The 26969-nt window shown below is 45.1% G+C and overlaps 1 protein-coding gene across 1 annotated transcript in view; it reads right to left on the bottom strand.

The window, feature by feature from the left end:
- Positions 1 to 533: 533 nt before the first annotated feature.
- The window catches only part of LOC143290168 (uncharacterized), a 48402-nt gene continuing 21966 nt past the window's right edge, over positions 534 to 26969 (bottom strand). The window contains exons 3-12 of the mRNA XM_076599480.1: positions 25730 to 25889; positions 23155 to 23522; positions 21379 to 21455; positions 18791 to 18879; positions 17132 to 17274; positions 15710 to 15880; positions 14339 to 14475; positions 10988 to 11094; positions 5469 to 5773; positions 534 to 3563 (exon numbers count right to left, since the gene is read on the bottom strand). Coding sequence (XP_076455595.1) covers positions 3548 to 3563; positions 5469 to 5773; positions 10988 to 11094; positions 14339 to 14475; positions 15710 to 15880; positions 17132 to 17274; positions 18791 to 18879; positions 21379 to 21455; positions 23155 to 23522; positions 25730 to 25889 — 1573 coding nt within the window. The 3' untranslated portion in view covers positions 534 to 3547. The remainder of the gene's footprint in view (positions 3564 to 5468; positions 5774 to 10987; positions 11095 to 14338; positions 14476 to 15709; positions 15881 to 17131; positions 17275 to 18790; positions 18880 to 21378; positions 21456 to 23154; positions 23523 to 25729; positions 25890 to 26969) is intronic.

Genomic DNA, 26969 nt, shown 5'->3' with positions numbered 1-26969 from the left:
ACAAAGCACTAAGGACAAGAAAACAAAGGTCTGCATCCGAGGCTTTGGTCGATTCGTGTCCACCACAGTTTCTACGGCACTGGACTTGCCTCTGAACGCTGAAACCAGGAGTGAAGGAAAACGACACGACCATACAACGGCACTGCAAGTAAAACACAATTCTCTTTTATGACTGAATCGTTTAAAAATGAATTTTGGACAACAAAGAAATCAGTTTATATAGATGACCATAAAATCATAAAGCAGTTTCAGTTTCAGTTTCAGTAGCTCAAGGCATATATATATCAAGCTCATAAAGCATAAAATCAGTAACACAGAAAATGTGTTCATTTCATTACGTTCGGTAACATATTAGCCAAGCCTGGCCTTAACGATCCAAGGTAACAGTTACTTTAATTCTTTTCTCAACCCGTTTACTGCTGCTGCTCCATAGCGTGCATACATCCCAAGTGTTTAACACGTGTTCGCAGTGTTCTCTTCTAAATCACTCTCTATGTTTGTCCTACCGTGTCCACACAGTACAAAATATCACCTGATCTTTTTTTTTTGTTGAACACGGATGGTGTACTGGGAAGACATGGTTCCCAAACGGATGAAGCTCTATGGTAATGTGAAGGCCTTCTATTGGCCATGTAAAGAACCGTGAGCAGCAAACCCGCGCATGTCCTATTTCACGTTCTCCATGGGCAGGCTACTGATTCCCGGCTCAACGTTCGGTTTATATCAAAGACTGATATTAGTTTACAGTTGGGCCAACACCAAAGTGAGAGCTGTAGGATCATGGGTTTCTCTAATGTAATGGGGATGCATTTTGGCATCAGCTGTTGTGAAGGACTATGACTCTCAAACGAGGAAGAGCGACAGTACTGACTCTCAGTGCTGAAGTCATAAAGGCTAGTTGGTTTTGGGGAACCGTTCAAATGCCGACTGTCCTAAATCCCTCTTGGCAAAGAGAGTGGGGCTGATACTTGGACATGACAATCTCCGCTATAATCAAATTCTTGCCAAGATAGTCGGGATAACAGCTGCCTCATCTGCTATCCTGATGGTCATAATATGAGACGATTAAAATCACAGAGACCAAATGCAGGTAACAACTTTGAAGACAATTCAGGTTCGTTACTGGAGTTCTGAGGTAAATGTCCATGGAAAGTCAAAATCCATGTAGACTTTGCCGTGTGTATATCAGGCCAGTACGGGGAAGATGATGAGGTGATCTTTCCTAACTTCCTGTCCTTTCTGTGTCCTGTGTGTTGTTCCACGAACTTTCTCCACATTGTAACGTGATCTATAGTGCTGTATTACTTTTTTTTTTTTGGTCAACGGATTTCTCATACTGCACACACTGACACTGTTATATGCAAAACTGAGATTCTCAACTGTTTATCATTTGTAGAACTAGTAACTGGATCATTACATTGCAGCGATCAGTTCCAAGAGACAAATTCATTGTTAAACATCTTCTCCAATGTCAAGGCGTCATAACTATCAACAGTCCCAAAGCACGGGCATCAAAATGAGTCCGGATGTCATCGTTCATTACACAACATAGCTTAACTGTGAATAAAGCAGCTGCCATGTCCTTTACACACAGACAATTTCCATGTTGTTTTATAGTACCTTCCACACTCTGCACTGAACAAACTGCACACCTAATACTCGGCGCGTTCGAACAAATCCAGTGACAAAAGCGCAGACATTTCTGTACGGAAATAAAATAGGTGCATGACACGTAAATCACCATTTCAAATGCTAAAATAGACTGGTGCTTGCTGTAACAAAAATGCTAAGTGATAGTCAGACTTTGGTCATCGCCCCTAAACTGCTGTACCCAAAGTACCCACATTTATTTTGTGTCCTGCTTCAGTGTATTATCATTACTATCATTAAACTTTATTTCATAGCGATGCAACCATCAACTGATGGAAACATGTGAAATATAATATGTCATATACAGATGCCGTTGAAGATACAGACAGGAAGAAAATAACACAGAGAAGTCACTGCCTACAGCAGAAAAAAGGGTGTGTCCAATGCCGTAAAAACTGCTGCAGACGTCATCAACTGTGCCTCTGTCGTCAATACCCATTGGGAGATAATGACCATGATAATAAATAATCACAAAAAGCCTGTTGTCAGTAACGCTCATTAAACACCGCAGCTTCAGCCAGCTGAGTGGAGAAGCAGAGACAGTGTGAGAGGGTGCGGGGTGAGGGGGGAGATAATGGACGGAGGAGGATCAAATCAGTTAGTCGTCTTTTCAACAACGCTAATAGCCAGGCATCATAATGACATCATTAGTGATAACAACAACACAAGAAGATCCCAATCAATTAACAACCAGACCAACGCTATCAACAACAACAACAACAACAACAGTCTCAATAAAAAGCTGTTGAAAAAAAAAACGAAAAAGAAAAACATTCGAACCAGGATTTCTCACCGTGAGAAATGCAAGTTATAAAAATAATTCAAAGCAAACATTTCTCTCACTGAGAAGCGCACTTTCAAAAGAAAAAAGAAACCAACATTTCTCTCTTAGCGAGGAAGAGTCTGGTGATTAGTCCTGAAAGCAAAATGAACATACCGACTGTGTGTCCTGAATCCCGCGTGTATGATGAAGCGCCGGTCAGGACAGACACGAAGCTACTGACACAATGTGCTCTGCACACACTGCCACAAACACACAGCCAGGCTGCACTGACTCCAGTTTGCTACACAATTACGCTGCTACTCTGGCTAAAGAGGTGTGTGAGAGTCCAAGACATAGTCAATCATCATTGTGTCAAGGCTGATACTAGTCGTCATGGAATGCATGTCAAGCAAACGATGTTTGAAACAGTCTAAGCTTTTTATCCTAGTTCAAGTGACTGATAGCAACGAGAAAGAGCACGGATCTAGCTCTCTTTTCATAACACCAGCGAAGACATCTAGAGAAAAAAAATTACCCAACACGGTGCAAAATATACAGGTTTGATGTCTGAGTTATAGAAGACGTGAACTCCAAACATGGTAACTCCCAAAATTATACAGACACTGCGTCCTCTTGATTACAAGAAATGATTAAGATTTTATAATTAGATTAAAAAAAAAATCATTCATGCAAACGTGAAGTTCAGTCAGTTAAAAAAGTAGGCATGCACAGTCATGCAGATACACACAAACACGCACGTACACACACACACACACACACACACCCATAACACCACACGTGTGTATGCACAGCACACACAACATTTACATCCAAAACATAAGAGCACTTCATGTGCAGTTTCACATACACTGACGAATGCAGGCACTTATGCATGCACGTACATGCACACACAAATACCCATTCACACACACACACAACACACACACACACACACACACACACACACACACAAGTACACATTGCATTATTGCGCTCGGTTGTCAGATGAGTTTGGTCATATTAGCCAGTCTCCATCCAGACATGTTCCAGTTGACAGATGCCCCCTCCCCCCTCTCTCTCTCTCTCCCCCACTTTCTCTCTTTCTCTTGGTGGCATTCTGCGTGCTGGGAGGTGTCATACTGCCTGGTCCCTGCAACACAACATGATCATTGTCCTTTAAAAAAAATCCACATCTTGTATTGCATTGCACTGTATTGTACTGTATTACTCTTTTCGTCACAACAGATTCCTCTGAAATTCGGGCTGCTCTCCCTTGGGAGAGTGCGTCATTACACTGAGGGTGCCACCAATTAAAAAAAAAATTCCTGCCTGAAATTTTATTTCTTTTCCTATCGATTTTCTACATAATTTTGCCAGGGACAACCCTTTTCTTGCTATGGGTTCTTTAACATGCGTTAAGTGCATGCTGCACACGGGGCCTCGGTTTATCATCACACCCGAAAGACTAGCGCCAAGACCACCACTCAAAGTCTGGTGGATGGGGAGAAAATACTGGCGACTGTGGGATTCGAACCAGTGTACTCAGATTCTCTCGTTTCCTAGGCAGACGCATTACCACTCGGCCAACACTCCACTCCTGTCACCAAGCTCCTGCTCCAGCTACACTGACCCAAAACGGAGTGTCAGAGTCTCTACCACATTTACATCTCACAAAACTGCAGGCCCACATGTTCAGTGGGAAATATTTTCTCCTAAAAAAGTGTATTGTATTGTATTGTGCAGTGCTGTGTTCTGCTGTGCTGTGCTGTATTATTTTATATTGTACTGTACTGTGTTGTGTTGCGTACTATATTGTATTGTATTGTATTACTCTTTGTCACAACTGATTTTGCTGTGTGCAATTTGGGCTGCTATCCCGAAGGAGAGCGCTTTGAATAAATTGCCCCACCATCCCCCCCCCCCTTTTTTTTTAAAAATATTTTAAAATTTTTTTAAAATAATAATACCTGCAAGCGTATTTGTCTTCATATCAAAGCGGATTTTCTACAGACTTTGCCAGGGGCAACTCTATTGTTGCCACGGGTTCTTTTACGTGCGCTAAGTGCATGCTACGCACAGGGCCTCGGTTTATCATCTCATCTGAATGACTAGCGTCCAGACCATCACTCAACATCCAGTGAATACTGGCGAGTGGTCGGATCCCATCCCGAACGCTCAGATTATCTCAATTCATCGGCCATCACCCCACAAGGTGAGAGAAGTGGGGGAGAGGGGGTGGGGTGACCGTGGCAATAAGGGGACTGCTGTGTTGGCCGCAGTGGTTTCCCTTGGCTCGACTGTCCGTATCCGGCGGAAAACCGAACATCCGAAACAAGCATTCCTTGGACACCTTCATGCACTTTTTGTCGCAAAGCAGAGAAGTTCGTAGCATACATGGCTAAGTCCGCACGCTTCTACACTTCCCTGAAACTGAAACTTGGGGCAGAAGGACCCGACTCTACATGACCTTACCCTCAGAAGCAGGCACAGTGTGCAGACCTTGATCAGCAGTGAATTTGTGGTTCGAAAATTTGGTTCAAATTTGTCATGAAATAAAGACCAGAACGGGTGGGGATTAATGCGAGAGCGCTCACAAGGATCCCAATAACGTTTGCTCTAGTAACAGGACTCAAAAGAAAATAGGGTAACTCTCACGGGTCTCTGCAATGTTTTCTTCTCAGAAGCCAGGAAACAGAAAAAAATTGCTTACTCAGTGAGGACCTCTGCAACATTTTCTCACATCGCTGAATAAATAAACGTACTCACAAGAACATCAACAACACTCTCTCAAACAGCAAGAAAAAGAAAGAAAACAGAATTACTCACACGTTGCCATGTAGCTGAACAAACAAGACGTATTTTACTTGCTCACAAAGACCTACACAATTATTTTTCCAGGCAAATGTAAACAGGAGTTAAAAGGTGACTCACAAGAATATCTCTTCAGAGTTTCCCCATGAAACAGAAGAGAGAAACAGGCTGTCTCACAAAACAGAAGAGAGAGACAGGCTGTCTCACAAAACAGAAGGGAGAGACAGGAGACAGGCTCACTCACAAGGTAACCTTCGTGGAGACCCTCTCCTTCCCGGAGGAGATGGTGGTCATGGGCAGAGACTCGCGACTCTTTTCCCGCTCCCCTTCGCTGTGGCCCGAGGCGAGGGACGGGGCCACGGACTTGGAGGAGGAGGAGGAGGGGGTGGTGTCCGACTTCTTGGAGGCCTTCAGCTCCGTCTTGGAGTTGTTCTTGGAGGACGTGAAGGACGTCTTGGCGTGCGAGGGGCAGTCCCGGCTCCTTTCCTCCTTGAGGCTCAACTTGTCCAGTTTGTCTCGCACGGAGCTCTCCTCCATGGAGTTGGACTTCTGGTGGGACAGAGAGCAAGTGTGTTCATTTGGTCTTCTGGTGGGACAGAGAGTAAGTGTGTCCATTTGGTCTTCTGGTGGGACAGAGAGTGTGTGTGTTCATTTGGTCTTCTGGTGGGACAGAGAGAGTGTGTGTTCATTTGGTCTTCTGGTGGGACAGAGAGTGTGTGTGTTCATTTGGTCTTCTGGTGGGACAGAGAGTGTGTGTTTATTTGGTCTTCTGTTGGGACAGAGAGTAAGTGTGTCCATTTGGTCTTCTGGTGGGACAGAGAGTGTGTGTTTATTTGGTCTTCTGGTGGAACAGAGAGTAAGTGTGTCCATTTGGTCTTCTGGTGGGACAGAGAGTGTGTGTGTTCATTTGGTCTTCTGGTGGGACAGAGAGTAAGTGTGTTCATTTGGTCTTCTGTTGGGACAGAGAGTAAGTGTGTCCATTTGGTCTTCTGGTGGGACAGAGAGTGTGTGTGTTCATTTAGTCTTCTGGTGGAACAGAGAGTAAGTGTGTCCATTTGGTCTTCTGGTGGGACAGAGAGTGTGTGTGTTCATTTGGTCTTCTGGTGGGACAGAGAGTAAGTGTGTCCATTTGGTCTTCTGGTGGGACAGAGAGTGTGTGTGTTCATTTGGTCTTCTGGTGGGACAGAGAGTGTGTGTGTTCATTTGGTCTTCTTGTGGGACAGAGAGTGTGTGTGTTCATTTGGTCTTCTGGTGGGACAGAGAGTAAGTGTGTCCATTTGGTCTTCTGGTGGGACAGACAGTGTGTTTTTATTTGGTCTTCTGGTGGGACAGAGAGTGTGTGTTCATTTGGTCTTCTGGTGGGACAGAGAGTGTGTGTGTGTTCATTTGGTCTTCTGGTGGGACAGAGAGTAAGTGTGTCCATTTGGTCTTCTGGTGGGACAGAGAGTGTGTGTCCATTTGGTCTTCTGGTGGGACAGAGAGTAAGTGTGTCCATTTGGTCTTCTGGTGGGACAGAGTGTGTGTGTTCATTTGGTCTTATGTTGGGACAGAGAGTGTGTGTTCATTTGGTCTTCTGGTGGGACAGAGAGTGTGTGTGTTCATTTGGTCTTATGTTGGGACAGAGAGTAAGTGTGTCCATTTGGTCTTCCGGTGGGACAGAGAGTGTGTGTGTTCATTTGGTCTTATGTTGGGACAGAGAGTGTGTGTTCATTTGGTCTTCTGGTGGGACAGAGAGTGTGTGTGTCCATTTGGTCTTCTGTTGGGACAGAGAGTAAGTGTGTCCATTTGGTCTTCTGGTGGGACAGAGAGTGTGTGTTTATTTGGTCTTCTGGTGGAACAGAGAGTAAGTGTGTCCATTTGGTCTTCTGGTGGGACAGAGAGTGTGTGTGTTCATTTGGTCTTCTGGTGGGACAGAGAGTAAGTGTGTCCATTTGGTCTTCTGGTGGGACAGAGAGTGTGTGTGTTCATTTAGTCTTCTGGTGGAACAGAGAGTAAGTGTGTCCATTTGGTCTTCTGGTGGGACAGAGAGTGTGTGTGTTCATTTGGTCTTCTGGTGGGACAGAGAGTAAGTGTGTCCATTTGGTCTTCTGGTGGGACAGAGAGTGTGTGTGTTCATTTGGTCTTCTGGTGGGACAGAGAGTGTGTGTGTTCATTTGGTCTTCTTGTGGGACAGAGAGTGTGTGTGTTCATTTGGTCTTCTGGTGGGACAGAGAGTAAGTGTGTCCATTTGGTCTTCTGGTGGGACAGACAGTGTGTTTTTATTTGGTCTTCTGGTGGGACAGAGAGTGTGTGTTCATTTGGTCTTCTGGTGGGACAGAGAGTGTGTGTGTGTTCATTTGGTCTTCTGGTGGGACAGAGAGTAAGTGTGTCCATTTGGTCTTCTGGTGGGACAGAGAGTGTGTGTCCATTTGGTCTTCTGGTGGGACAGAGAGTAAGTGTGTCCATTTGGTCTTCTGGTGGGACAGAGTGTGTGTGTTCATTTGGTCTTATGTTGGGACAGAGAGTGTGTGTTCATTTGGTCTTCTGGTGGGACAGAGAGTGTGTGTGTTCATTTGGTCTTATGTTGGGACAGAGAGTAAGTGTGTCCATTTGGTCTTCCGGTGGGACAGAGAGTGTGTGTGTTCATTTGGTCTTATGTTGGGACAGAGAGTGTGTGTTCATTTGGTCTTCTGGTGGGACAGAGAGTGTATGTGTTTATTTGGTCTTCTGGTGGGACAGAGAGAGTGTGTGTCCATTTGGTCTTCTGGTGGGACAGAGAGTGTATGTGTTTATTTGGTCTTCTGGTGGGACAGAGAGTGTATGTGTTCATTTGGTCTTCTGGTGGGACAGAGAGTAAGTGTGTTCATTTGGTCTTCTGGTGGGACAGAGAGTAAGTGTGTCCATTTGGTATTCTGGTGGGACAGAGAGTAAGTGTGTCCATTTGGTCTTCTGGTGGGACAGAGAGTGTGTGTTCATTTGGTCTTCTGGTGGGACAGACTGTTTCTGCTCATTTGGTCTTCTGGTGGGACAGAGAGTGTGTGTTCATTTGGTCTTCTGGTGGGACAGAGAGTGTGTGTGTTCATTTGGTCTTCTGTTGGGACAGAGAGTGTGTTTTCATTTGGTCTTCTGGTGGGACAGAGAGAAAGCGTGTCCATTTGGTCTTCTGGTGGGACAGAGTGTGTGTGTTCATTTGGTCTTCTGGTGGGACAGAGAGTGTGTGTTCATTTGGTCTTCTGGTGGGACAGAGAGTAAGTGTGTTCATTTGGTCTTCTGGTGGGACAGAGAGTGTGTGTGTTCATTTGGTCTTCTGGTGGGACAGAGAGTAACTGTGTCCATTTAGTCTTCTGGTGGGACAGAGAGTGTATGTGTTTATTTGGTCTTCTGGTGGGACAGAGAGTAACTGTGTCCATTTAGTCTTCTGGTGGGACAGAGAGTGTGTGTTTCATTTGGTCTTCTGGTGGGACAGAGAGTTTAATAATTATGATGTAATAATTAATTGCAATGTTTTTAAAAGCGAATATGTGAAATGCTTTTATTTGAGAACATATGTTTATTACTCTTGTTTAATCAAGTTATCCGAATGTGGGGTGGGTGGGTGGGGGTTGGGGGTGGGGGTGCGGGTGTGTGCTGATTATCTGGTTGTGGTTTCCCGCAATTCATCTTTATTCTTATCTGTCTATTATAATCAATGTGCAGTATAGTAGGCTATGTTTATAATTATATTCAAATAATGTTTCTTAATTCTTTCTGTTTTTACATTAAGAATACTAGTTATTACCTGCAGTGTGTGGATGTATGTATGAAACGATGTATGTGATATTTTTTACATTTGTATCTTCGTAATATTTGTAGGGGCTGTTGTTGGCTTTTACAGTTATGGTCCCCATGTTGTTTACTTGTCTATGTTGTGATAATGCACCTGACCAAATTTCTCCAGATGGAGATAATAAAGTTATTCTTATCTTATCTTATCTTATGTGTTTATTTGGTCTTCTGGTGGGACAGAGAGTGTGTGTGTGTTCATTTTGTCTTCTGGTGGGACAGAGAGTGTGTGTTCATTTGGTCTTCTGGTGAGACAGAGAGTGTGTGTTCATTTGGTCTTCTGGTGAGACAGAGAGTGTGTGTTCATTTGGTCTTCTGGTGGGACAGAGAGTAAGTGTGTCCATTTGGTCTTCTGGTGAGACAGAGAGTGTGTGTTCATTTGGTATTCTGGTGGGACAGAGAGTGTGTGTTCATTTGGTCTTCTGGTGGGACAGAGAGTTTATGTTTCCATTTGGTCTTCTGGTGAGACAGAGAGTGTGTGTTCATTTGGTCTTCTGGTGGGACAGAGAGTAAGTGTGTCCATTTGGTCTTCTGGTGGGACAGGGAGTGTGTGTGTTCATTTGGTCTTCTGGTGGGACATAGTGTGTGTGTTCATTTGGTCTTCTGGTGGGACAGAGAGTAAGTGTGTCCATTTGGTCTTCTGGTGGGACAGAGAGTGTATGTGTTCATTTGGTCTTCTGGTTGGACATAGAGTGTGTGTGTTCATTTGGTCTTCTGGTGGGACAGACAGTGTATGTGTTCATTTGGTCTTCTGGTTGGACATAGAGTGTGTGTGTTCATTTGGTCTTCTGGTGGGACAGACAGTGTATGTGTTCATTTGGTCTTCTGGTGGGACAGAGAGTGTATGTGTTCATTTGGTCTTCTGGTGGGACAGAGAGTAAGTGTGTCCATTTGGTCTTCTGGCGGGACAGAGAGTAAGTGTGTCCATTTGGTCTTCTGGCGGGACAGAGTGTATGTGTTCATTTGGTCTTCTGGTGGGACAGAGAGTGTATGTGTTCATTTGGTCTTCTGGTGGGACAGAATGTATGTGTTCATTTGGTCTTCTGGTGGGACAGAGAGTGTATGTGTTCATTTGGTCTTCTGGTGGGACAGAATGTATGTGTTCATTTGGTCTTATGGTGGGACAGAGTGTGTGTTCGTTTGGTCTTCCGTTTAGACAATGATTGTGTATTTGCTCGTCTGTTGGGACAGAGTGTTTGTATTCACTTGGTTTTCTGGTGGGGTAGACTCAAGTGGACTTAAACCGGGACACAGAGAGAAATTAATTTCATTCACCTGTATTATTATTTGTGAGAAACGTGGATTCAAATCCATGGTATAAAACGCTTGGAAAGGAAAAGTTAAGTCACCTTGTCTGTTGTCTATCCTCTGGAGGTGAATATCAAGAAATGTTTGAGTAGAGTTACCTTGTTCACATTTAACTGCTGTCTTCCTGTTCATAACATATCTTAGTTTCAAAGACATCCGACTGTACACTGCATCCCTCTCTCCGACTCATAACTTGTAAGAAGTAAAATACAAAAAAAATCCCACACGACAAAAAGGGAAATGGCATGGCAACTTGCAGCTTCATGAGTCTGTACATGTATCCGCTGAATAGGTCTCCCCCGCCCCCTCTCTCTCTTTCACAGACACACGCACACAGACACACACACACACATTTATATATATATATTATACATACACATATGTACCCAGACACAGCAATGCGCGCGGGCACACACAAACACATGCACACACTACCCACACAAGCACTCTCACACACATGCATGTACTGTCTACCTCCCACTCCACACACACACACACACACACACACGCTCTCTCTCTCTCTCTCTCACACACACAAACAGACATGCTCACACATACACACACATACAAACACAGATATGCTCACACATACACACACATACAAACACACACACACACATTCACACTAGCACACGCATGTATGAAAGCACGCACCTTGGGCTGTACCTTACAGACGATGTCGTGCAGGGGCAGAATGACGCCGTGATCCTTGGTGCAGAAGAAATACCGCTTCCCGTTGAAGAAACCGTCATGCCTTCCAACTGTCACCAACATCCCGTCATGTCATATCAACATACAACTGTCACCAACATCCTGTCATTTCATATCAACATACAACTGTCACCAACATCCTGTCATTTTATATCAACATACAACTGTCACCAACATCCAGTCATTTCATATCAACATACAACTGTCACCAACATCCCGTCATTTCATATCAACATACAACTGTCACCAACATCCAGTCATGTCATATCAACATACAACTGTCACCAACATCCCGTCATTTCATATCAACATACAACTGTCACCAACATCCCGTCATGTCATATCAACATACAACTGTCACCAACATCCCGTCATGTCATATCAACATACAACTGTCACCAACACTCCTGTCATTTCATATCAACATACAACTGTCACCAACATCCCGTCATGTCATATCAACATACAACTGTCACCAACATCCCGTCATTTCATATCAACATACAACTGTCACCAACACTCCCGTCATGTCATATCAACATACAACTGTCACCAACACTCCCGTCATTTCATATCAACATACAACTGTCACCAACATCCCGTCATTTCATATCAACATAGAACTGTCACCAACATCCCGTCATTTCATATCAACATACAACTGTCACCAACACTCCGGTCATTTCATATCAACATACAACTGTCACCAACATCCCGTCATTTCATATCAACATACAACTGTCACCAACACTCCGGTCATTTCATATCAACTTAACAACAAAGAGCGAATAAAGTTATCTAACGGTATCAACACAAAACAGACAATAGAGCTGATGAAGCCATATAAAGATACCGACATAGAACAAACGAAAGCGCTAACAAAGCTATAAAAAGATATCGACATAGAACAAGCGAAAGACAACAAAGATAAGACATCGACACAGAACAAGCGAAAGACAACAAAGCTAAGATATCGACACAGAACGAGCGAAAGACAACAAAGCTGAGATATCGACACAGAACAAACAAAAGAAACAACAAAGCTGAGATATCTACACAGAACAAGCGAAAGAAACAACAAAGCTATCTACACAGAACAAGCGAAGGAAACAACAAATCTATCTACACAGAACAAGCGAAAGAAACAACAAAGCTGAGATATCTACATAGAACAAGCGAAAGAAACAACAAAGCTATCTACACAGAACAAGCGAAAGAAACAACAAATCTATCTACACAGAACAAGCGAAAGAAACAACAAATCTATCTACATAGAACAAGCGAAAGAAACAACAAAGCTATCTACATAGAACAAGCGAAAGAAACAACAAAGCTATCTACACAGAACAAGCGAAAGAAACAACAAAGCTATCTACACAGAGCAAGCGAAAGACAACAAAGCTAAGATATCGACACAGAACAAACGAAAGCGCTAACAAACACATAACAAATCTGTTTACAGATTGCTGAAATTACTGCTCTTAAATCTGTAGCTTTAAGAATGTTAAATCACCGAATGCCTGTTGTGACTTTGCTGCTGTCACAAAATGTACAACACAGACCGTATATCAGCACCTTTAGAATGAAAAGAGTTCATGTGAAATCACACTGAATATGATTTTAGACCATGGACAACTCAAAATCTCTTTCTCTGTCTGTCTCTTTTCCTGAGTCCTGAGCCTGTCCCCTCCTCTCTGTCTCCCCCACGTTCTCTGTCTCCGTCTGTCTGTCTCTCCTATTTGTGTCTGTCCATCTCTTTTTCCCTTTTCCCCTGTATTTCATCCAGTTTCTTTTCCAGTCTGTACGTCTGTCTGTACACACCCCCACACACCCCTGTTTGTACGTCTGTCTGTACACACCCCCACACCCCCCTGTCTGTACGTCTGTCTGTACACACCCCTCCCCCATGTCTGTACATCTGTCTGTGCACCCCCCCCCACACACCCCTGTTTGTACGTCTGTCTGTACACACCCCCCACACCCCCCTGTCTGTACGTCTGTCTGTACACACCCCTCCCCCATGTCTGTACATCTGTCTGTGCACCCCCCCCCACACACCCCTGTTTGTACGTCTGTCTGTACACACCCCCACACCCCCCTGTCTGTACGTCTGTCTGTACACACCCCTCCCCCATGTCTGTACATCTGTCTGTGCACCCCCCCCCACACACCCCTGTTTGTACGTCTGTCTGTACACACCCCCACAACCCCCTGTCTGTACGTCTGTCTGTACACACCCCTCCCCCATGTCTGTACATCTGTCTGTGCACCCCCCACACACCCCTGTTTGTACGTCTGTCTGTACACACCCCCACACCCCCCTGTCTGTACGTCTGTCTGTACACACCCCTCCCCCATGTCTGTACATCTGTCTGTGCACCCCCCCCCCCACACACCCCTGTCTGTACGTCTGTCTGTACACCCACCACCCCCTCCCCCCTGTCTGTACGTCTGTCTGTACACCCCCACCCCCTGTCTGTATACCCCCCATCCCCCTGTCTGTACATCCCCCCTGTCTGTACGTCTGTCTGTACATCCCCCCTGAATGTACGTCTGTCTGTACACAACCCCCTGTCTGTACGTCTGTCTGTACACCACACACACACACACCCTCGTCTGTACGTCTGTCTGTACACCACACACACCCTCGTCTGTACGTCTGTCTGTACACACACCCCTCCCCATGTCTGTACGTCTGTCTGTAAACCCCCCCCCCGCCCCCCCCGTCTGTAAAAAAACAACCCATCCCCCCTGTCTGTACGTCTGTCTGTACACCCCCCATCCCTCTGTCTGTCTGTCTGTCTGTACACCCCCCCATCCCCATGTCTGTACGTCTGTCTGTACACACACCCCTCCCCCCTGTCTGTACGTCTGTCTGTAACCCTCCCATCCCCATGTCTGTACGTCTGTCTGTACACCCCCATCTCCATTTCTGTACGTCTGTCTGTACACCCCCCATCCCCCTGTCTGTACGTCTGTCTGTACACCCCCAACCCCCCCATCCCCCTGTCTGTACGTCTGTCTCTACACCCCCAACCCCCCCATCCCCATGTCTGTACGTCTGTCTGTACACCCCCCCCCCCCATCCCCATGTCTGTACGTCTGTCTGTACACCCCCCATCCCCATGTCTGTTTACTACCCCCTCTCCATCTGCCTGTCTCAGCTCTTTGTGTCTGTTCAGCTCTCTTTCCCCTTCTCTTTTCCAGTCCCTACATCTGTCTGTACACCCCTTCCCCCCCCCACTGTGTCTGTACGTCTGTCTGAACACCACCACCCCACCCACCCTGTCTTACCTGGGGCGTCCAGTTCAATGCCAACGAAGACCATGTTGGGCTGACCGATCTTGTCCAGGTGGCCGATGTAGCGGATACGTCCTGTGCGCTCCCCCTTGATCACCACGTGGTCACCCAGCTGTACCTGGAGCTTCGAACTGCCACAGAAATGACTAAGTATTTCTTCATCGTTCTTCTTCTTCTTCTGCGCTCGTGGGCTTCAACTCCCACGTTCACTCGTATATACGCGAGTGGGCTTTTTACGTGTATGACCGTTTTTACCCCGCCATGTAGGCAGCCATACTCCGCTTTCGGGGGTGTGCATGCTGGGTATGTTTTTGTTTCCATAACCCACCGAACGCTGACATGGATTACAGGATCTTTAACGTGCGTATTTGATCTTCTGCTTGCGTATACACACGAAGGGGGTTCAGGCACTGGCAGGTCTGCACATAATGCTGACCTGTGAGATGGTAAAAATCTCCACCCTTTACCCACCAGGCGCCGTCACCGTGATTCGAACCCGGGACCCTCAGATCGAAAGTCCAACGCTTTAACCATTCGGCTATGGCGCCCGTCTCTTCATCATTCATTTACCAATATTTGCTGCCCCAAGACCAGCTCTACTTGATGCTTCCAACTGTCACAGAAACGCACATCATAAGTACCTATTTGTCATTAATATAAATAAATTTTATCTATCTGTCTTTGTTGCTTTTTAAAAATGTATCTGTCTTTGTTGCTCATAGCCTAACTGTATGTACAAGGAGCTTCAAACTGTCACAGAAACGTACACGAGTAAGTGTTTACTTATCATTTATTTATCTGTCTTTGTTGCTTTTAGCCCAACTGTATGCACAAGGAGCTTCGAACTGCCGTACATGAGTAAGTAACTATTTGTCATTCATTTACCTGTCTTTGTTGCTTAAAGCCAAAATGTACCTGGAGTATCGAACTGTCACAGAAATTCACATGAATAAGTACTTATCTATTTATCTTTGTTACTTATAGTCCAGCCGAACAGAGTGGGCCATATCAGGGATGAAAGTTCCGAGCCTGTAGAACATGAAACTGGAAAAGGCAGAAGTCCTGTCTCGACCATTTAAGCACATAAACCTATGATATGTCTCTGACTGTTTGTCAATTTTTCATGAAAGGATTAAAAAAAAAACTATCCTGAGTATAAACATAATCATACATAATACACAAACCTATACATAATAACAGGCAAACAAACTCGTACATTAATATCTACAACCACTCTCACGAGTGTTAAGAGTATGCTGCACACGTGACCTCGTTTCCTTCATCACCTCACATCTTTTTTCACTATCCCCTCCCTCCAGAATACGCCCCTCGCCCCCCCAGCCTCCACCCCCACCCCTGACTCACTTGACGGGGAACCTGGGCAGGTCCTGGTTGAGGGTGTGTGCCAGCGAGGCGTGGATCTCTCCGCCCATGGCCTCCTCACAGGCAGTGCACTTACAGCCATACAGGGGCTCTGCGTACAGCACGCTGCCCGGCACCGGGGCGAACTGACAGTGAAGGCGGCTTCTGCTGCTTCTGCCGTCCGTGCACACACAAGGGGGGTTGATTGGTTGGTTGGTTGGTTGGTAGGCTGGTTGGTTGGTAGGTAGGTAGGTGGGTTGGCTGGTTGATTGGTTGGTTGGTAGGTAGGTAGTTTGGTGGGTAGTGGGTAGGTTGGCTGATAGGTTGGTTGGTTGGTTGATTGGAAGGTAGGTAGGTAGGTAGGCTGGTTGGTTGGTTGGTTGGTAGGTAGGTTGGTTGGTAGGTAGGTAGGTAGGTAGGTGGGTTGGTTGGTCGGTCGGTAGGTAGGTTGGTCGATTGGTTGGTTGGTAGGTAGGTTGGTTGGTAGGTAGGTTGGTTGATTGGTTGGTAGGTAGGTTGGTAGGTAGGTTGGTTGATTGGTTGGTAGGTAGGTAGGTAGGTAGGTTGGTTGGTTGATAGGTTGGTTGGTTGATTGGTAGGTAGGTAGGTAGGTAGGTAGGTTGGTTGGTTGGTTGGTTGGTTGGTAGGTAGGTTGGTTGATTGGTAGGTAGGTAGGTGGGTAGGTAGGTAGGTAAGTTGGTTGGTTGGTTGGTAGGTATGTAGATAGACAGGTAGGTTGATAGGCAGGTTTGTAGCAGGTGGGTAGTTTGGTAGTATATAGGTAGGTAGGTTGGTAGATAGGTTGGTAGGTAGGAAGGTTGATGGGTAGGAATGTAAGTAGGCGGGTAGGAAGTTATGAAGGCAGGTATATAGGTAGAAAAACTGATAGGTAGGTACACTGGTAAGTAGGTTGGTAGGTAGGTCGGTAAGTCAGAAGGCAGGCTGGTAGGTAGGTAGGGTGGTAGGTAGATATGTAAGAAGGTTGGTAGGTAGGAAGGTGGGTAGGTTAGTAGTAGGTAGGTTGGTAAGTAAGTAGGTGGACAGGTAGGTATGTATGTAGGTAGGTTAATGTGTAGTTATGTAGGTTGGTAAGTAAATAGTGGGTAGGTAGGTAGGTAGGTAGACAAAAATGAAAACCTGAACAGCTACAAATTCTGCATTTAAACACGTAATTCTAAAAACAACAACAACAAACCCAAAAGAATAAAACAACATACATAATATCCAAAATTTTCCCATAGAAATAATTATCAAAACCGATAACAAAGAATAACCCTCCCCTCTAACCCCCCTCACCCCCTACTCCCCCCCAAAAAGAGAAACACACACACACACACTCCAAAAACCAAGCCCCCCCCAACTCCCTGCTCCCTAAACAAAGTTCCAGTCTATGAATAACTCCCTCCCCCACCCCCCCACCCCTACCCGTTGAGAGAGTAGTGCCGCTTGACGATGACGCTGTAGGGCGGGTCGAGGGGCGGCAGGGGGCGCTCGTCCAGACCCCCCTCCTCACACTCCGTGTCCACGTGGTACTGCTCTCGCCAACACTCTCGGGCCAGCTGGTTCATCTGGGACAGCCAATCAACAGCCAGTGGCTTTTATACACTGACAACAAAGCCTATGCACACACACACACACGCACACGCACACACACACACGCACACACACAGAGTAAAAAATCAAGCAAAGGAAGAAGACGTAGGCAGAAACATGGAGAGACTGAAGACATGACAGGACAAGACAAGCAAGGCAAGATCTTTGCTCACTGGGTTTAGAAAGAAGCCTTTCGTTATCATTATTATCTTCAGAATTTAATATTGTAAAAGGGAGGTAATAAGGTGGGGTCCACTCAACGTGTGGAAAAGTAGAAACTGAATTTTCCGCTCATCCTTCATGAAGTGTAGCGAAGAGCGTTAAGGTTAAGGGGAGGGCGATGGAGAGAGACAAGACAAGACAAATTCTTATATTTCGAGGATAACAGATATAATAGATGTGGAGTGATGGCCTAGAGGTAACGCGTCCGCCTAGGAAGCGAGAGAATCTGAGCGCGCTGGTTCGAATCACGGTTCAGCCACCGATATTTTCTCCCCCTCCACTAGACCTTGAGTGGTGGTCTGGACGCTAGTCATTCGGATGAGACGATAAACCGAGGTCCCGTGTGCAGCATGCACTTAGCGCACGTAAAAGAATCCACGGCAACAAAAGGGTTGTTCCTGGCAAAATTCTGTAGAAAAATCCACATCGATAGGGAAAACAAATAAAAAAACTGCATGCAGGAAAAAAAAAAAAAAAAGGGTGGCGCTGTAGTATAGCGACGCGCTCTCCCTGGGTAGAGCAGCCCGAATTTCACACAGAGAAATCTGTTGTGATAAAAAGAAATACAAATACAAATAAGCACTGGTGTGCTTTTTTACATCCAGTCCCCGCCCTGAATAGGGTCTACACTACACAATATTTAATAAAAATGAAAGCATGGTGTTAGTAGAGATACACAACAGAGGAAAAACAATATGCATAAATCAAAACAAAACAACAACCACACACACACACGCACGCACGCACGCACGCACGCACGCACACACACACACATGACATACAGGCACTAGCATGGTGTTAGTAAAATGCACAGGTAAAGAGAGAGAGAGAGAGAGAGAGAGAGAGAGAGAGAGAGAGTCACTGTGAGAGAGAGAGGCAGGCAGACAGCCAGCCAAGCCAAAGGCAGCCAGAATGTCAGAATGTTGTACACTCGGTGAACAACAACAACAACTACAACAACAACAAAAGCGGCTGTGTGGGTGGCAGCCAAATAATTCTAATTTTGAGCTTACCCCTTCTCACATCTGACCTCTGTTGTGAGAAAAAACTACGAACACACACACAGACACACACATGCACGCACACAAACACACACACACACACACCAGACATATACACACACAGACACAACACACACACACACACACACACCCCAAATGCACACACACAAACAACATAAATGCACACACACACACACAAAACAACAACAACAACAAAACAAACAAAAACAACAACAAAAACATACACATACACACAAGCATCTCTTACCTCAAGCTCTTTCAAACGGCCTTTGAGAATTTCGATTTCTTTTCTCGCTGACCCCAATTCCTCTGCTAACTTGGAGTTCAAACGTACAGCTGCTCACAGAAAGGAACACCAGATTGATCAAAAACAGAAGAACGAAAAATATCATGGAAAAATAAACAACTGCAAAAACCTATGACAACATTCTATATTTCTTTCAGTGTAACACTCCCACATGTAAGGAATAAGAAAAATTAGTTTTTGATATTAGACGAGTTAAATAACAGAATGAAAGCTAAAACAAAATTAGTGATTAATTAATATTTCCCATTGTGCGCATGTATTTGTATGTCTGTGTGTTGGCAGTGGACGAGCGTTTCCGCGTGCACGCGCACGTGTGTGTGTGTGTGTGTGTGTGTGTGTGCACTTTCGCGTGTGTGTGTGTACACATGTTCGCGTGTGTGTGTGTGTTGTGTGTGTGTGTGTGTGTGTGTGTGTGTGTGTGTGTGCACTTTCGTGTGTGTGTGTGTTGTGTGTGTGTGTGTGTTGTGTGTGTGTGTGTGTGTGTGTGTGTGTGTGTGTGTGTGCACTTTCGTGTGTGTGTGTGTGTGTGTGTGTGTGTGTGTGTGTGTGTGTGTGTGCACTTTCGTGTGTGTATGTGGTGTGTGTGTGTGTGTGTGTGTGTGTGTGTGTGCACTTTCGTGTGTGTGTGTGTGTGTGTGTGTGTGTGTGTGTGTGCACGCGCGTGTTTGTTTGTGTGTGTGTGTGTGTGTGTGTGTGTGTGTGTGTGCGCGAGCCCACATACTTTCTTTAGTGTGCATGTTTGCGCACATGTGTTCATGTGAATGTGGTGTGTGAATGTGCCTGTGCGATTGTAAACGTGCATGCTCATGCGAATATATGTTTGTGTATGTCTGCAAAAGCAGTGCATTCACAGCTAAAAAAAAAAAAACATAACAACACAACACCCCTCACATGCACACTTCCCCTGTACCTCCCCCCAGTTCACCCCGCCCTGAAAAAAACCCACAACAACAACAGCAACAACAAAAAAACAGTAGGAAGAAACCAAGCACAAACTTCTTGACATCCGCACTGTGGCTGCAATCAAGATCATCAACAACAAACATTCAACATGCATGTCTCAGTCACATTTTCGAAAGACAACCAAAACAATACACACACACACACACACACACACACACACACACACACACACACAAAGCAATATTGGTGTAGTGTACAGATGCATGTGAGAGAGGAGAGAAAGACAAAGAAAGAGAGAGAAAGAGAGAGAGAGACAGAGAGAGAGAGAGAGAGAGAGAGAGAGAGAGCGAGAGCGAGAGAGAGAGCGAGAGCGAGAGAGAGCGAGAGAGAGAGAGAGAGAGAGAGAGAGAACGAAGTGCTTTTTAGTGAGGGAAGTGGAATAAGCATACAAATGCCTTTTTTTCATCCAGCCCTCAGGGCAAAGAGAAAATGAAAACAATGAATCAATATATTCACAAAGCACTAAAGAAGTATGGACATGACATTCACATACACATTTATACATGCACGTGTACATAATCCTGATACAAACCATATTATGAAGATGCAAAATGACCACACAAAAAACAAAACAAAACAAAAAAACCCACAAAAAACACGAAGTATGTAGGACAGTGGTTGTGGTTGTATATATTAAGTATTGCAATAGTGGTTAGACATACAACTAAACTATATGTGTATTCAACAGAATAAAATCAACTCAAAATCAAGTAGGATTCTTGAAATATTTGTCCATTAGGTGTGAATGGTAATTTAAAAAAATATATTGAATGCTTTTCCGTCCATTAAAATTGGATGAAATATTAAATATTACTCCATAAACAGCCTCCTGAATAAATGAAACTGAATTTAAACAGATCTTCTCTTGGGAGGGGGATCTTAATCTCGTTTGTCTGGCGGATTAGCGTGGTGGGAAATCTAGATATCTCTCAAAGATGGAGAATGATTAGACATGATTTTAAACATAAAAAGTGCTTTGTTGTATTCAAGTTTCAGCTTTAGGGGAAAAAATATCTAAGTGTCTGTAGTCGTCAGCAGTCAGTGATGAAGATTTCAGAAGGATTAATTTAAGAGCTCGTCTCTGCAGACTTAGTAAAGGTTTTAGTACATTTTCGCTAGCTGAATCCCAGAGAGAGAGAGAGAGAGAGAGAGAGAGAGAGAGAGAGAGAGTATAACATCAGGTTTTGTGCATGACATTAACAAACTTAGTTTGAACAGACAAGGATCTCTGTGATATTTATGATGAATAAATTCAGCTCTAATATCGGTAAGTGCTGGACAACAGGGAACGAAGTGTACATCATCTTCTTTTGATGTTCTGCACAAAGGACATAGCAGGTCGTAATCATTACATGACTTCTATCTAAATCGGTGTACGTTCAACTCGGATATAGCAAATCGATCCATGTTCATTTGCAAATAATATTTAAGATCATGAGCACGACAAAATGTCCTATACAAATCAGATCGTTCATTTGTATCAATGTGATCATTCCAGTGAGAGAGAGAGAGAGAGAGAGAGAGAGAGGGGGGGGGGGGGAGACAAGAGGCGGCTCTCCACTGACTTTCCATGAACTGTTCCTCGCCAGGGGAGTCTCCGTGTCTCAGCAGACTGCACTGGGTTTCTTTGGAGATCGTGGGGCTGAAGGAAGCACAGCACACACCACACACCAACGTTATCCTCTGGCGCGCACGTGTGCACGCACGCAAACACACACACAAACCACAAAGCATGCCCAAAGTTATCCACTGACACACACACGCACACACACACACAACACACAGACAGACAGACAGACAGACACACACACACACACACACACACAAACGCACACAGCAATCAACATACACTTTCACTGAACCCTGACCAGTAATGTGAGATACTGTGATGTGTGTGATGATTGTTGCGTATCTGTGATGATGATGATGATGATGATGATGATGATGATGATGATGATGATGATGATGATGATGATGATGATGTGTGTGTGTGTGTGTGTGTGTGTGTGTGTGTGTGTGTGTGTGTGTGTGTGTGCATAAATTAGTATTTGAGTGTTTGGATGGATGTCTATGCAGGATTACGAATTTAGGTTTTTTGCTTTAGTGTTTCGCTTTCGTGTTTAAACTAAATCCACGTTTTAGACGTCCTATTTTCCGTTGCACAACGCAGCTGAGCATTTTTTTTTTAACATGGAAAGGCGCTAAAAGGTGCCATATAAATTATCATTTACCTCATTCATAATATTACGTCACACACACTGCTTTGAGTTCGCTACACTGACTTCATCTTCTTGATCTTCTTTTAACTACTGTGGTTAAAATAACAACCAAGTGTGACTGGCCTCTATATGTCCGTGGGTGTGCGTGCTGTTCTTTTTAACCCTTCCACTCCCCTGTTATCCATATTCCTGTCACCACGACTAACCCCCTGCTCTTAACTACATGCTTACATTCTTCTTCCTTCTTCTTCTTATGATTATCATGATTATGATTATCAATACTTGCCAAACCAACCTACACCCTGATAGGCGCCAACATCCGAGTGGTTCAAGTGTTGGCCTTTCAATCCGAGGATTCAAACCCCGGTGACGGCGCCTGGTGGGTAAAGGGTGGAGAATTTTTCCCATCTCCCAGGTCAACAGATGTGCAGACCTGTTTGTACCTGTTAGATCTTCGTATTCAGAAGATCAAATACGCACGCTAACGATCCCGTACTTCATGTCAACGTTGGGTGGGTTATGGAAACAAGAACATACCCAGCATCAACCCCCCATCCTCGACAATGGAGTATGGCTGCCTAAAGGACGGGGACAAAAACGGTCATACACGTAAAATCCCACTCGTGCACTCAAGTGAACTTGGGGTTGCAGCCCATGAACGAGGAAGAAGAAAACGAAGCAGAAGAAGCAAAAGAAGAAGGAGGAGGAGGAAGAGGAGGAGGAGGAGGAGGAGAAGAAGAAGAAGAAGAAGAAGAAGGAGAAAGAGGAGGCGGAAGAGGAGGGGGAGGAGGAGAAGAAGAAGCAAAAGAAGAAGGAGGAGGAGGAGAAGAAGAAGCAAAAGAAGGAGAAGGAGGAGAAGAAGAAGCAAAAGAAGGAGAAGAAGAAACAAAAGAAGGAGAAGGAGGAGAAGAAGAAGCAAAAGAAGAAGGAGGAGGAGGAAGAGGAGGGGGAGGAGGAGAAGAAGAAGGAGGAGAAGAAGAAGCAAAAGAAGAAGGAGAAGGAGGAGAAGAAGCAAAAGAAGAAGGAGAAGGAGGAGGAAGAGGAGAAGAAGAAGAAGAAGAGGAAACTACCACTCTAACCCTCCCCCCCCCACCTGTCCCTGCACTCCCCCTCCCCTCTCACCTAACCCTGAGGACCTGGCCGTCAGGCTCCGAGATGATCTCGGGCAGGGACCCCTTCCGGTTGGTGCGGGTCCTGCTGACGTCATATCCGGAGTCCTGCAGGGTGCTGGGGTCTGCCAGGCAGTGGACGATGGCCTGGGTGGTCAGGCCGTTGGGGGGCCGGCGGGGAACCCGGGGGGAGCGGCGCTGGTGGTTGCGGGTGGAGGGGGAGGAGGTGTTGGTGGTGGTGGTGGTGGCGGGGGGAGGGAGGTGGGCGTCCGGGTGGGAGTGGAGGTGGGTCTTGGTGAAGCTGTAGGTCTTCTCCAGCTGGGGGGAGTTGCTGACGGTGCTGGAGCACTGGCTGCACCGGGAACAGGGCCGGGACCGCTCCTGTGGGGGGCGAGGGGGGTGGGGGTGGGGGTGTGGGTGGGGGTTGCGGGGGGATGGGGGAGGGGGGCAAGTCGGGTTGTGGGTGTGGGGTGGGGTGGACACGACGAGGGAAGTGACGAGAAAAGGAAGGGTTTATTCATTTATCTATCTATTATCTACCTATCCATCTATCAATTTGTTTGTATATTTACTTACTTTTATATTAATTTCACTTTAATGATATATATATATATATATATATATATATATATATAATCTATCAATCAATCAATCAATCTCTATTTATCTCTATCTATCTAGCAATCGATCAATCTATTTGCTTATTTATTTACTTAGTTATCAATCTATTTGTTTATTTACTTAGTTTTATATTCATTTCACTTCTTGTGTAAGACAGTTACACACATCGAAGAAGGGAGGAACACACGTCAAAACAAGAAAAGAAGAAGAAAAGAAGACAAACCAACAACAGAAAACAAGGCGAAGACAACAACAAGCACTACAACATATAAAGAAAAAACAGAAAGGGGGGAAGGTTATCAACCAATAACACCACCTACCTCCACGCACACTCACCCCAACCCCTATCCCCCGAACACGTTTATCATACGTATCAAACATAGGAATCACGCCACAGCCACACAGAAAGGAACACGTTTATCATACGTATCAAACATAGGAATCACGTCACAGCCACACAGAAAGGAACACGTTTATCATACGTATCAAACATAGGAATTACGTCACAGCCACACAGAAAGGAATTACGCCACAGCCACACAGAAAGGAACACGTTTATCATACGTATCAAACATAGGAATTACGTCACAGCCACACAGAAAGGAACACGTTTATCATACGTATCAAACATAGGAATTACGTCACAGCCACACAGAAAGGAACACGTTTATCATACGTATCAAACATAGGAATCACGCCACAGCCACACAGAAAGGAACACGTTTATCATATGTATCAAACATAGGAATCACGCCACAGCCACACAGAAAGGAACACGTTTATCATACGTATCAAACATAGGAATTACGCCACAGCCACACAGAAAGGAACACGTTTATCATATGTATCAAACATAGGAATTACGTCACAGCCACACAGAAAGGAACACGTTTATCATATGTATCAAACATAGGAATTATGCCACAGCCACACAGAAAGGAACACGTATATTAAATGTATCAAACATAGGAATTACGTCACTGCCACACAGAAAGGAACACGTTTATCATACGTATCAAACATAGGAATTACGTCACAGCCACACAGAAAGGAACACAATAATCATACGTATCAAACATAGGAATTACGTCACAGCCACACAGAAAGGAACACGTTTATCATATGTATCAAACATAGGAATTACGTCACAGCCACACAGAAAGGAACACGTATATTAAATGTATCAAACATAGGAATTACGTCACAGCCACACAGAAAGATCACCAGATGAGGGCCGGGATAGCACACACTGCCTTTACTTTCCCTGCCGGAGATCATCTCGGACGGGCGCAACAGCCGAGCGGTTAAAGCGTTGGACTGTCAATCTGAGGGTCCCGGGTTCGCATCTCGGTGACGGCGCCTGGTGGGTAAAGGGTGGAGATTTGTCCGATCTCCCAGGTCAACATATGTGCAGACCTGCTATTGCCTGAACCCCCTTCGTGTGTATACGCAAGCAGAAGATCAAATACGCACGTTAAAGATCCTGTAATCCATGTCAGCGTTCGGGGGGTTATGGAAACAAGAACATACCCAGCATGCACACCCTTGAAAACGGAGTAAGGCTGCCTACATGGCGGGGTAAATAAACAGAACGGTCATACACGTAAAGTCTTATATGTTTGTCTGAGTGTGTATGTGTGCGTGCCTGGAATCTGATTATATGACACAGGAAATGAATGATGAGCGCCCAATGGCAGCCGTCAATCGGCTCTACCTAGGTGGGTAGCCTGTTGTGCATGTGAGCCAGCGTTTGTAAAGCGCTTAGAACTAGGTCTCCGACCGAGGACAGGCGCTATATAAGTATCGATATCATTCATTCATACCTGCAGAACGGAGCGCGCTATATAAGTATCCATATCATTCATTCATACCTGCAGAGCGGAGCGCGCTATGTAAGTATCCATATCATTCATTCATACCTGCAGAGCGGAGCGCGCTATGTAAGTATCGATATCATTCATTCATACCTGCAGAGCGGAGCCCTGGTCGTGCAGGGGCGACTTGTCCTGGCCGGAGGAGAAGGAAGGGGGGGTGGGGCTGGTGGAGTGACTGGTCCTGAAGCTGTGGCCCGTGGAGCCACGCAGTGCCTCGTTCTCCCTCTTCAGCAGGAACACCTTCTTCTCCAGGCTGGGGGGGACATGAGAGAACGCGTACATGGCTTGTCAACATTGAACGTCGACAGTTATCGGGAATTTGACGTTATCGCAATCTGTGTTCCTCTTTACTTCTTCTCCTGGCTGACCACGAGACAACACACACATGGCTTGTCAACACAATAATTCTGTATTTTATTTATGTTATCGCCATATCTATTCTTCGCTTTCTGTTCTTTTTTCTACTCCACGCTGACGATGGGAGAACACACACACGGCTTGTCATCATTGTAATTCTGCATTTCTGATTAATTTACCGTTATCGCTCTCTCTGTTCTACGCTTTCTGTTCTGGTTTTTTCTTTCTACCCCAGGCTTATCATTGTAGTACACATACAAGGCTTGTCAGTATTGAAAGTCTTCATCTTTCGTAAATTTTGTTATAATCGCAATCTCTGTTCTTCGCTGTCTGTTCTTTCTTCTTCTACTCATGGCCGACGATATGAGAACACATACATGGCTTGTCAACACTGAAAGTCTACAGTTCTCAGTAATTTTGCCGTTATCGCTATCTCTGTTCTTCGCTTTCTGTTCTTTTTTTTTCTTCTCAATATTGACGATGTGAGAACACATACATGGCTTGTCAACACTAAATGTCTACATTTCTCGGAAATTTACCGTTATCGCAATCTGTGCTCCGCTTTCTGTTCCGCTTTCTATTTTTATATGTTCTGACGCTTTAACATAGGCTGAGGGAACACTGAGGAAACAACACACACATGGCTTGTCTACACTGACAGCCTGCATTTCTTGAGAATGTACGTTACCGCTGTACGGTACATCAATGGTTTCTCCACTGCACTGGGAAGTCATTTACAGCTTAGTCTTTTGTGAAGGAATATGAGTATGACTATGAAATTAGGAGGCAAGATTGCACTGGCTCTTAGTGCTGCAGTCTTAGGGGCTAGTTGGCCTTGGGGAACCATCCCAACGCCGACTGTCGTAAAACCTCCTTGGCTGAGAGAGCGGGGATGTAACTTGGGCAAGACATTCTCCACCATGATCAAATTCTAGCCCAGATAGTCGGGACAGCAGTTGCCTCCTCTGCTGTTCTG

The sequence above is a fragment of the Babylonia areolata genome, chromosome 1, assembly GCF_041734735.1.
Source record: "Babylonia areolata isolate BAREFJ2019XMU chromosome 1, ASM4173473v1, whole genome shotgun sequence".
NCBI lineage: Eukaryota > Metazoa > Mollusca > Gastropoda > Neogastropoda > Buccinidae > Babylonia > Babylonia areolata.
The sequence above is the reverse complement of the archived record's forward strand: the minus strand, read 5'-3'. Positions and strand labels throughout refer to the sequence as shown.